The sequence below is a fragment of the Cephus cinctus genome, unplaced genomic scaffold (genome assembly GCF_000341935.2).
Source record: "Cephus cinctus unplaced genomic scaffold, Ccin1 Ccin1_scaffold0304, whole genome shotgun sequence".
Lineage (NCBI taxonomy): Eukaryota > Metazoa > Arthropoda > Insecta > Hymenoptera > Cephidae > Cephus > Cephus cinctus.
The window spans coordinates 51,694-63,704 of record NW_014333007.1 but is presented as its reverse complement, the minus strand read 5'-3'; the positions used below and the strand labels follow the sequence as shown (position 1 = coordinate 63,704).

The 12,011-nt window shown below is 41.2% G+C and overlaps 1 protein-coding gene across 1 annotated transcript; it reads left to right on the top strand.

Annotated features, from left to right (window-relative positions):
• The first annotated feature begins 2,880 nt into the window (after positions 1-2,880).
• LOC107266198 (uncharacterized protein K02A2.6) lies at positions 2,881-5,078 on the top strand. Its single transcript, XM_025083474.1, has 2 exons — positions 2,881-4,562; positions 4,674-5,078. Exons 1-2 carry the CDS (start codon positions 3,168-3,170, stop codon positions 5,076-5,078), a joined length of 1,800 nt encoding a protein of 599 aa, XP_024939242.1. The 5' UTR covers positions 2,881-3,167.
• Positions 5,079-12,011: the final 6,933 nt, after the last annotated feature.

Here is a 12,011-nt window from a genome sequence, read left to right as displayed (position 1 = left end):
GGATCTCGAGGAACACACGAATTCATTCGACCAATCAAAAACGTGGAACTAGTTCGAGAATCTCGTTCAGGTGGCGCGTCGACGCGCCAAAACACAGCTCCAGATTATCACGCGTAGTATTACTATATATATACGACTAATCAAAAACGTGGAACTGCTTCGAGGGCCCTCCGCTAAGGTGGCGCGCCGAAACCAGAGAAAAATTGAGACCACCAAAAACAGGCTCATTGGCAATCTCCCTACTCATCTCTGCCTCTAGTCAAAGTCCGGCCAACACCCGGAAGGGACGCCATGTTGAGGGCTCGTTTGGCGCCGCCATGACATTGCGCGAGATTCGGTCGAGTCTCGCGCCAAGTACAGGCAACCCGCCGTACAGGGCTTAACACTACCCACACTACACAATGCGAATCTCTCCCATATACGTATTCACACACACCATCCTATTCCGGAAAGAGAACTCAAAATAGCGGAGCCAATCACTAAGAAGGCCCACCGTTGGCCGGACTCTGACTAGAGGGACTCTAACCACTGGCCTACGGCCGCCCCAACTGTCATCCTCGCCGTGAAATAAATATAAAATCATTTTCTTAAATAACTATGTGTTATTTGTTGTAGACCTTATCTTAATTTTTAGGGTAGCTTCCAAAGCTAATGACTTCCAAACAAATGATTTAACTACTGAAATACAAGTTTCGAAGTAAATATACAAAGTACATGATGCTGGTCGATAGGCAAGGCATTGGGTTAGGAGGCTAAATGTCTGTGGTTCGAGACTCTCCGTCGGAAGTTTTTTTTTCTTTTTCTAGACGTTATAATTTTTCTTTTAAATACAAGGTACTAAGGAGGTTGAAGCGCTTCACGCCGGTCAAATCAGTGCTGAATATTTTTTATCGTTTTTACAAAGTTTTATGAATTACTTGATTGCAGTGAAGGGTGATTTGTATTATAACATGTACCCATAACCCATAATAACATTCAGCTCAATATTTTTCATCGTTTTTACATAGTTTTATGAATTAATTGATTGCAGTGAAGGGTGATTTGTATTATAACATGTGCCCATAACCCATAAAAACATTCAGAGCGATGAATTTACAATAATATTACCTGACCAATATTACATAATGCATTAAATTTACAAAAACTTACTAAACGACGAATCTAGACGTTCGACTAGTGTGTTTCTCGCGTTTTCTGGAGGAAAGTACTCTTTCTTTTTACCTGGCCAAGTACGTGCATGCAATATAATATACCTAGGTATATCGAGATAAACAACACAGCATTAGTCCAGTTAAATAGAGTTATAGTCGAGAATTTTAGTATTCAATTTGGATGAACAAAATATATTTCTTACTACAGAGCGCATGTTATTTAGATTTTTCAGTTGAACCATTTTTTTACGTTATTGTGATTTGCTTATACGCTAATTATTTAAAGGGATCATTTCTATGACGTTATTGAACACAGCATTAGTCCAGTTAAATGGAGTTATAGTCGAGAATTTTAGTATTCATTTTCGATGAACAAAATTTATTTCTTACTACAGAGCGCATGTTATTTAGATTTTTCAGTAGAACCATTTTTTTACGTTATTGTGATTTGCTTATACGCTAATTATTTAAATGGATCATTTGTATGACGTTATTATCTTCGATCGTAGTATAGACCTACTGGGGTCCTGCTACGTTAAATAATGGGAACGTATCGACTACGGCACCTCTTGGGTGATGTGGAAGCCTGTAGATTATCATTGTTGATGCCTTTATTATAATAAAGTAATAAATAAAATTAGAAAAAATTGATATTTGGTTCGATTTTTTTTACCTTCAGCGTGCAGCTCGTACAACTTTTGAAGAGGTTGAAGCACTTCACGCCGGTTAAATCAGTGCTAAATTTTAGTAATCGTTTTTGTAAATTTAATGCATTATGTATTATTGGTCAAGAAATATTATTGTAAATTCATCGCTCTGAATGTTTTTATGGGTTATGGGCACATGTTATAATACAAATCACCCTTCACTGCAATCAATTAATTCATAAAACTATGTAAAAACGATGAAAAATATTGAGCACTGATTTGACCGGCGTGAAGCGCTTCAACCTCTTTAATACCTTGTACTTAAAAAAAAAAATCAACCTCCAGAAGAAGAAAAAAAAACTTCCGACGAAGAGTCTCGAACCACAGATCTCTAGTCTCCTAACCCAATGCCTTGCCCATCGACCAGCATCATGTAATTTTTATACTTTCTTCGGAACTTGTATTTCAGTAGTTAAGTCATTTGCTCTACCGCATAATTGACAGATAAACCATATGCACGATTTTCCTTTAAATACATTCGTATGTTCTTCATATCTAAATTATTAATAAAAACAAATGGATGTATAAACAAATGGATTAATAAAAACAAACAAAACAAACCTTAAAAATTTAGGTAAGGTCTACAACAAATAACACATAGTTATTTAAGAAAATGATTTTATATTTATTTATGTGTACTTGCATATGTGATCTACAATCCGAAAATATACATTCCCAATAGAAAGCAATAAGAGTTATAACACTGAAATTCGTTTCTATTATATGATCTTTGATACACGTGATAAATCCTACAACTTCTCGATCAATAATTCTATTTAGAATGTTTTTTGTGTTATTAATGTCACTCGGAACAAATGGTGCTTGTTTCTTGCAAACAATTTGCGCGTGCGCGCTACAGTCTCTTTTAGTACAAATCACCACTCATACGCAGCGCCACAAGATAGCTTGGTGTGGCGACCAACGAGGCAGCAGCCAATCAGAGGCGAGGACTCCCGCAGTTGTGGCGCCCTCAGGATCAGGCGCTTCAAGAAGCTTCTAGTCGTCTCGCACCTTGCACAACAGCTTGACTGTCTTCCTGTAACGTCAATTATTAATAAATATATTGTGTGTTTTGTATGATCTCCTGTGATACTTACTCACCTGCATCACCGGCCACAAATTGGTAACCCCGACGTGATCGTGGAAGTTTCAACTGAAGCTGTATTACCTGAAAAAGATAAGACGCATTAAAGATGGCCGAAGACGCGCAAAATGCGGATCTACAACAAAGAGAAGGAGATGCACAACAGGAAATCCTGGCTTGCCGAGCCACTAAATCGCCTCCTTTTAACAAAAACAATGTAAGAGCATGGCTAGCTTTTATGGAAATGAATTTGAGGCTGAACGGATTACCAGTGATCGGACAAGGTTTAGGCGCACAGCGCTGGCATTAGACGCACAAGTGGTCGAACAAGTCTCCGACCTGATAACTGATCCCCCAGAGACCGACAGGTATTCGACTTTGAAGAACAGACTACTTGCTATTTTTGGTGAGTCCGAACGTGCTAGGTGGCATAAACTGCAAGAACTAGAATTAGGAGATCAGAAGCCGTCAATGCTTCTGAACTCCATGAGGCGACTCGCAGGAGATCAGCTTGGAGACGGTGCTCTGCAAAACATGTTTCGCGACAAATTGCCTGAACAAATTAGAATCTTACTAGCCATGGAACCTGAGCCAGAGCTAGAAAAACTGGCAGCTCGAGCTGATCGCATGATCGAGGCTACAAGATCTCATGTGGCTCAGATCTCATCGAAGGACCCTGCAGTACAACAGGAGGCTCACCACGAGGAACACCTCGAAGCCTTCAGTAGAGGACCGCCACGCAAGGGCAGGACGCAAAATAATTGGCAACCACCACCTACGAATAAAGGTAAGTTTAACAATCGTTCAGATTATGTTTGTTTTTATCATCGTAGGTTTGGATACAATGCCCGCAACTGCGAGGGTAACTGCGCTTTCAAACGCAAACAACCAGCCACAATAGAGGTACTAAGAGGTGTCTCCAAATCCAACCGATTAATTATCAGCGACAAGATCAACCGCTTAAACTTTCTTGTCGACACCGGAGCGGAGATCTCAGTTCTCCCAAAAAGAAGCTGCAAAGGAGTCAGCAGAGAAACGGGTTACAAGCTCTATGCGGCTAATGGCACAGCCATAAAGACATTTGGCACCCGAGTTCTGGCTCTTGAGCTCGGTCTACAGAAGCAGTACCATTGGGAGTTCTGTGTGGCCGATGTGGAACATCCTATCATCGGGGCCGACTTTCTAAAATGTCATAACCTGACTGTCGACCTAAAAAATCGACGTCTATTGGATGTGGCCTCATGTCATCAAACAACGGGGAAAGTAGCTCAATTATCCATTCCCATAGCCACCATTCACAAAAACAATCCCATGCACAAACTCTTAGCTCAGTTTCCAGATATCACCACGCCTAGGAAAACAGATGTTCGAGTCAAGCATCAGGTAGTACATCACATTGAGACAACGGGCCCACCCGTGGCTCAACGCTATCGGAGGCTAGATCCCGAGAAACTCAAGGTAGCAAAAGCTGAATTCAATCTGATGGTGGATCAAGGCATCTGCCGTCCGTCAAAAAGCCCCTATGCAAGTCCATTACACATGGAACGAAAGAAATCGGGTGATTGGAGACCCTGTGGGGACTATCGAAGACTGAATGCAGTAACAATCCCTGATAAATATCCGGTGGCACACATACATGACATCACCAGCGATCTTAGAGGCAAGAAGGTTTTCTCGTCCATCGACCTGAAAAGAGCTTATCATCAAATTCCAATGGCAGTGGAGGATATACCAGTGGCGCACATACATGACATCACCAGCGATCTTAGAGGCAAGAAGGTTTTCTCGACCATCGACCTGAAAAGAGCTTATCATCAAATCCCAATGGCAGCGGAGGATATTCCCAAGACGGCAGTCATCACGCCATTCGGACTTTTCGAATTTATCATGATGCCCTTCGGTCTACGCAATGCTACACAGACTTTTCAAAGGTTCATGGATGAAGTACTTAGGAACCTACCATTTGCTCACTGCTACATCGACGACCTGCTGATTGCCTCAAAAGATGAAACAGAACATGTGGAACACTTACGACTAGTTTTCAATCGGCTCAGGGACTACGGCCTCACTATCAACCCGGACAAATGCCAATTTAACAAATCTAAATCCGGACAAATGCCAATTCAACAAATCTGAAGTGACTTACCTGGGTCATAAAATCAACGCTGATGGTACGCGACCATTGCCGGACAAAGTCCTAGCCATAACAAACATGCCGAAACCTCAAACAATAGACGGACTTAGACGCTTCTTAGGAATGATAAACTTCTATAGGAAATTCATCAAAAATGCGGCAGATATCCAAGCACCACTTTATGAGTACCTAAAGGAAAGCAAGAAAAAAGACAGAAGACCCATAAGCTGGACACGACAAGCAGAAGAAGCTTTTGAAAAATGTAAGCAAAGCTTGGCGCAAGCAGCATCACTAGCATTTCCACGAGAAGGGGCATTCTTTGTCATTACCTCCGATGCTTCCAACACAGCAATCGGTGCAGTTCTGCAACAATACAGTGGGCATAAAGAAGAACCATTAGGATTTTTCTCCAGGAAACTACAAGGCAGCGAGTTAAATTATAGCGCCTACGACCGCGAGCTTCTAGCGGTTTTCGAGGCAGAAAAAATATTTCAAGCACCTACTAGAAGGTCGAAGGCTACGCATCAAGACGGATCACAAGCCTTTGACGTATGCCTTTCAGCAGAATTCCGAAAAAGCATCACCTCGCCAACTCAGGCAGTTAGATTTCATCAGTCAATTCACCACTGACATTGAATACATCGCAGGTGACTCTAATACTGTAGCGGATACACTATCCAGAGTGGAGGTCATCACGTTGCCAGTCATCACTGATACACAGGAACTAGCGGAGGAACCACTCAAGGATCAAGAGCTGCAGCACGTCCTGAAGTCAGCGACAGCACTGCAGTTACGACCACTACGTATTGACGGCTCAGAGAAAACGGTCTACTGCGACATCTCTACAGGCACAGCCCGTCCTTATATTCCGGAAGCTTTACGTCAACGTGTTTTCGACATGTGCCACAACATGTCGCATCCGAGCGGCAAAGCCACAAGCTTACTCGTGAGACAGCGCTTCGTTTGGCCAAACATGAAGAAGGACATCCTGGCACGGGCAAAAACATGCTTGCCTTGTCAGCTCAATAAGGTCAGTCGCCACAATCGGGAAGCAGATATACACATCCCGATACCAGGAAAACGGTTTCAACATGTTGTAACGTTACAAAACAATCATCCTCTCAGGACTCGTGTACTGAGAACGCGCGCGTTACAGAGGGACGGCAAATCACGCGTCTAGTAGAAACACGCGCCGATAGATGGAGAACGTCTCCCAAAAGTGAAAGTAAGGAAAGTTAGTATCAACGTAATCCGACAGATGATTAGCGCTTCCCGCTAACAAATACCGGATTACCGGTAATTAAATACGACATTTCAAATCGATAGAAGGCAGTTCACAACAAGTCGGAATTACGAGAGTAGATAAACTCGAGTTAACCACAAATTGGAAGCATTAGAGAGGATAAAAGAAAGTTCTTCGAGGATCCACCTCGATCGCAAAGATAGTCTAAAATTCATAATCGTGTCGAGAGGCTACGGGATACTAGCACTTGTTACTCCACGTAGACCTGCGTAGAAGGATTATAAAAGCTCTGCAGAGACCATCGTGATCTTTCGTAGGGACTTACGTCAGTGCCATTTCGTAATCAGTCATCCGCGCCGTTAGGAGTTGCGTCGCACATAGTGCCATAGCCGCTAGGAAGGCAAAGCGCCTCTAGGGTTATCGAACCAACACCGGCAGATCCTCTGTACCTCCCATACAGGTCAGAGAGAGATAGGGTTAGACAATAAACATAGGCAGACACCTAAACAATCCGTTTTCCTACCATACCGACAATAGATTTGGATTAGATAAATGACACCGATTATAACTCTACTGTATCGATCATCGATTATTTAATAAAATTTTGTTATTTTATTTTACGTTACCAACCTGTGTCGACTACCTTCTTAAAGACGCCAGCCCCGAGCACTTACCAACATCCCATTTCGTACACTCATAAGGAGCGTACGAAATTGCACTATCGACAAACGTTACAATGTACATCTGGACATAGTAGGACCGCTTCCAGCATGAAAAGGCTACAAATATTGCCTTACTATGATAGACCGTTTTACGCGCTGGCCGGAAGCAGTGCCACTAAAAGGAGTGACAGTGGACTCCATCAGCGAAGCTTTCTACACAAACTGGGTCGCCCGGTTCGGTACACCGGAAGCGATCATCACAGATCAGGGAAGTCAATTTGAATCGCGAGCATTCAACGCTTTGGCCAACCTTCTCGGCTGTGAGCATAAAAGATCGACAGCGTACCACCCTCAAACCAACGGTATTCTCGAGCGGTGGCATCGCTCACTCAAAGTAGCACTGAGCTGTCACGACAAACAAGACTGGACGGAGGCATTACCCACCGCACTTCTAGGATTAAGAACGGCATACAAAGAAGACATCAAAGCCTCGGCAGCGGAATTGGTCTATGGAACTACATTAAAAATACCTGGATAACTAATTTATCATGATCTAGATTCTTCTGGGACACAGATATATGCGGACAAATTCCGAAGGCACATGGCGCGCCTGAAACCAACTCCGACAGCACATCACAATAAGAAGAGCCTATTCGTACACAAAGATCTTCATAGCTGTTCACACGTCTTACTACGAACAGATGCAACAAGGAGACCCTTGGAACCAGTCTATGAAGGATCCTACCAAGTCTTGGAACGTGTTGACGACAGGGTCTTCCGAATCCAAGTTGGCCGTTCCGCGGTGAACGTTTCAATCGAGCGGTTGAAACCAGCCTTCATGATCAACGAACCTTCTTCATGCCAAGAAGAAACGCGAATAGAGCAGAAACTGGCAAGCAGATCAAGGACGGACACAGGAAGTCGTCCATCCACCTTAGTCCAAGTCCCTAATTCCCAGATGGCTTTACCTTCAGGAGAACGACCAACTAATCCACTTACCTATCTAAAGAAAAAAATGGAGGGAGGCTGGAGGGGGAGCAGTGTGGCGACCAACGAGGCAGCAGCCAATCAGAGGCGAGGACTCCCGCAGTTGTGGCGCCCTCAGGATCAGGCGCTTCAAGAAGCTTCTAGTCGTCTCGCACCTTGCACAACAGCTTGACTGTCTTCCTGTAACGTCAATTATTAATAAATATATTGTGTGTTTTGTATGATCTCCTGTGATACTTACTCACCTGCATCGCCGGCCACATTGGGATTTTCGGGGCGCCATCTACCCGCCGGGATTGGAACTAAAATTTTACTATAGTATATGCTTGAAATACCCCCACCACGTCCTCCGTACCTCTATACCTATCTACACTCAACAGTAATACTAGAGATGAGTAGGGAGATTGCCAATGAGCCTGTTTTTGGTGGTTTCAATTTTTCTCTGGTTTCGGCGCGCTACCTTAGCGGAGGGCCCTCGAAGCAGTTCCACGTTTTTGATTAGTCGTGTATATATAGTAATACTACGCGTGATAATCTGGAGCTGTGTTTTGGCGCGTCGACGCGCCACCTGAACGAGACTCTCAAACTAGTTCCACGTTTTTGATTGGTCGAATGAATTCGTGTGTTCCTCGAGATCCACGATTTTAAACCGGGCGAACACTCAAATAGGGAGACTTGAATCCACCCTTTCTTACTGCATATTACATACACCGTAGTAATGAGGTATTAAATTTTGCCGATGTTAATTCCCTTAATATCCATATGAAGCTTTGTAAATAATAGAGTGAGCAAATAAAACTTTCAACAAACCCTCGAACGTGGGTAACTACAGAAATATAAAGTTTCCAATTTGTACAGCACAATGGCTCGGTAGCGTACGTGCTTGGTGCTGGGTTAACGTCCGAGAATCTCGAGTTCGGAACTCACATCTCATCCCTTTTTTTTTTAATTATCAACTATGCTTATTGGTTCACCTAGTTAACTAAAGATTCATTAAATATATGATTATATTAGTCTACAAATATTGTATTATATTACATCGTATACATGCAATAAATTGGTACATCAAACAGCGAACGTTTCTTCTTCCCGAGAGCCTACCTTAACTTAAGATTCATTAAATATATGATTATATTAGTCTACAAATATTGTATTATATTACATCGTACACATGCAATAAATTGGTACATCAAACAGCGAACGTTTCTTCTTCCCGAGAGCCTACCTGTGACAGACACCTATGTTACGCTGTTTCATGTTTTAATAGCATAAATAATATTTAGACGGATAAAGAAGGCATTACGGAAAATTACCAAAAACCAAAATGCACTTATAAATCTCGGGCATAAAAATAATGATGAGCATATACAAATGAACCAATTATTTTCTATAGTGAGATGAAACGAATAATGTATCTGGTTAGGGATTTTTTTTTTCATTTAATGTTTACTATTCAAGGCTATGTAAAGGTAACATTTTTAATACATCGAATTATCAGAAAATTATGTCGAAGTATAATTTTACCTCTGAATTATTTTTTAAATCAGAACATACTGATAATTCGAGATATTAAAAATACAAGTATCTTTACGTAGGCTTGAATAAAAAAAATTTACTAAATTGAATCAGGCTACTCTAAAATGTATGAAACTAACAATTTCTAAGCAGATACACTTATGCTTTTCATTTTTTTACCCGATATTAATAAATGCAATTTTTGGGACATAAAATTAAAACAAAAAATGAAATGGAGAAATGTATCTATGTTAGAAATGCAAAAGCGTTAAGCGTTAAGCGAATGCAACGAGATTTTTTTCCATTGCTGTCAATTTTTCTCGTACGTCTTCATGAGAGTCCGTATCGCAACAAGTGAGGCTGCTCAGTTCCACCAGCTATGGATTATCATTTATGAACAACATGCATTGGGCGCGTTGGCAACGATTCAGCTTCGTAATCGTAAGGTGACGCGTTCGCGTCTGGAGACGAAAACTTTTTTGTTTAATTTTTTTAAGAGGTAATGCCACTCTAAGCGCTCAAAAAAATAAAACATTGTAGTCAATTATTATTAAAAAATAGCATATGTAATATAGAGTCTATTTAGATAAATTTATTGTAGACTGAACGTCATTAATGTTGTCCAGCTTGTTGATGCAGTGCGGTGAGGTAAGAGAAAAGAGTGGACAGTGACTGTTTAACGGACGTATGTACCAGGATAGGTGCGTGAAACGCAGCTAGCGTTATGGTGCGAGCGAGACGCGAAAGCGTCGTACGGTACGTCCTTTTCGCACGCATGAGTGGGAGCGAGACGGCAATCTATGAGTCCCACTGAGTTGCACCTGGGAGCTTGGTGGGACATTAGCGCTAGCTAGCCTGGTCGACAACGTAACCTACGTGAAGTTAACATTGTAACATTTACTTTTTGAACTTTTTTTGTTGTCAAATAACTGTTGGTTTTATGGTGGTTTTTGGTGGACCAGTTAGACAGTTTGGTTGTTGTCCATTTTTCTAGAAAATGGAAAATAAAATTTGGATTGTGAAGTTAGCCCCAAGTCTTATTTTTTATAAAAAAAATTTTTTTGTATGGATTCGATGCAAAATTTTTTGGCGGTCACGAATTACCTAATTATAAGATTTCGTGGTAAGCGGTTTCGTTGAAAATAAAAAAAAACCGTACGCGCACCTGTGAAATGTGAAATTAGCCCCAATTGCATTCTCGATATCTCAAGAAAGCCGCACGATTGGTTGAAAAGCCTTTTGTATATATGGAGAGAGGATAAGATTTGGAAAGAAGATAAGATTTCTGTCGCAAAAGTCATGGCCCTATTCTATTAAATTTTGAAACTATAAAGAATTTTATACGATACCTTTTCTTTTTTTATTGATTCAACGTAACTTTGTGACGTGCAGGGCGTTATGACACGTCTAGCAAAGTTAATCTCCCTCGCTACGCGTGGAAGTTTATATTTATTTTTGTTCTGGGTAAGTTCTTGACTGCCGTCCTATACAGGCCCGGCCCCTTGAATTGTCGTTAGGTGGAGGAATTGGTGTATGGTCTATTTAAATCAAAGATGCAGTGTTCCCAGTGAAATGATTCGAATATATTGTTACAACCCAATTTTGCTTACTTACTAGTTATTTAATAGAAATGAAGAAAATGCCGGATGGTCTTACAGCTAAGTTTACAAAGATCTCGTAATGCCGTGCCCACACTCACTCCTACATACTCACTCTTTGAAGTTAGCCCCAAGTCTTATTTTTTATAAAAAAAATTTTTTTGTATGGATTCGATGCAAAATTTTTTGGCGGTCACGAATTACCTAATTATAAGATTTCGTGGTAAGCGGTTTCGTTGAAAATAAAAAAAAACCGTACGCGCACCTGTGAAATGTGAAATTAGCCCCAATTGCATTCTCGATATCTCAAGAAAGCCGCACGATTGGTTGAAAAGCCTTTTGTATATATGGAGAGAGGATAAGATTTGGAAAGAAGATAAGATTTCTGTCGCAAAAGTCATGGCCCTATTCTATTAAATTTTGAAACTATAAAGAATTTTATACGATACCTTTTCTTTTTTTATTGATTCAACGTAACTTTGTGACGTGCAGGGCGTTATGACACGTCTAGCAAAGTTAATCTCCCTCGCTACGCGTGGAAGTTTATATTTATTTTTGTTCTGGGTAAGTTCTTGACTGCCGTCCTATACAGGCCCGGCCCCTTGAATTGTCGTTAGGTGGAGGAATTGGTGTATGGTCTATTTAAATCAAAGATGCAGTGTTCCCAGTGAAATGATTCGAATATATTGTTACAACCCAATTTTGCTTACTTACTAGTTATTTAATAGAAATGAAGAAAATGCCGGATGGTCTTACAGCTAAGTTTACAAAGGTCTCGTAATGCCGTGCCCACACTCACTCCTACATATTCACTCTCATATGTTCATTCGGCGTTCAACGTTAGACGCCCACGCTCTAGTGATCACTTAAACTACACGACAATATTGTTCGTGGCAAAAATCAAAATGCTAACATCTAAACTCACATTGA

Bases quoted from the DNA above. Each gene is read 5' to 3' on its own strand.
- LOC107266198 (XM_025083474.1), top strand. From the start codon at position 3,168: ATGGCTAGCTTTTATGGAAATGAATTTGAGGCTGAACGGATTACCAGT. The intron at 4,563-4,673 runs CCGGTGGCACAC...GTGGAGGATATA, and splicing joins TAACAATCCCTGATAAATAT to CCAGTGGCGCACATACATGA.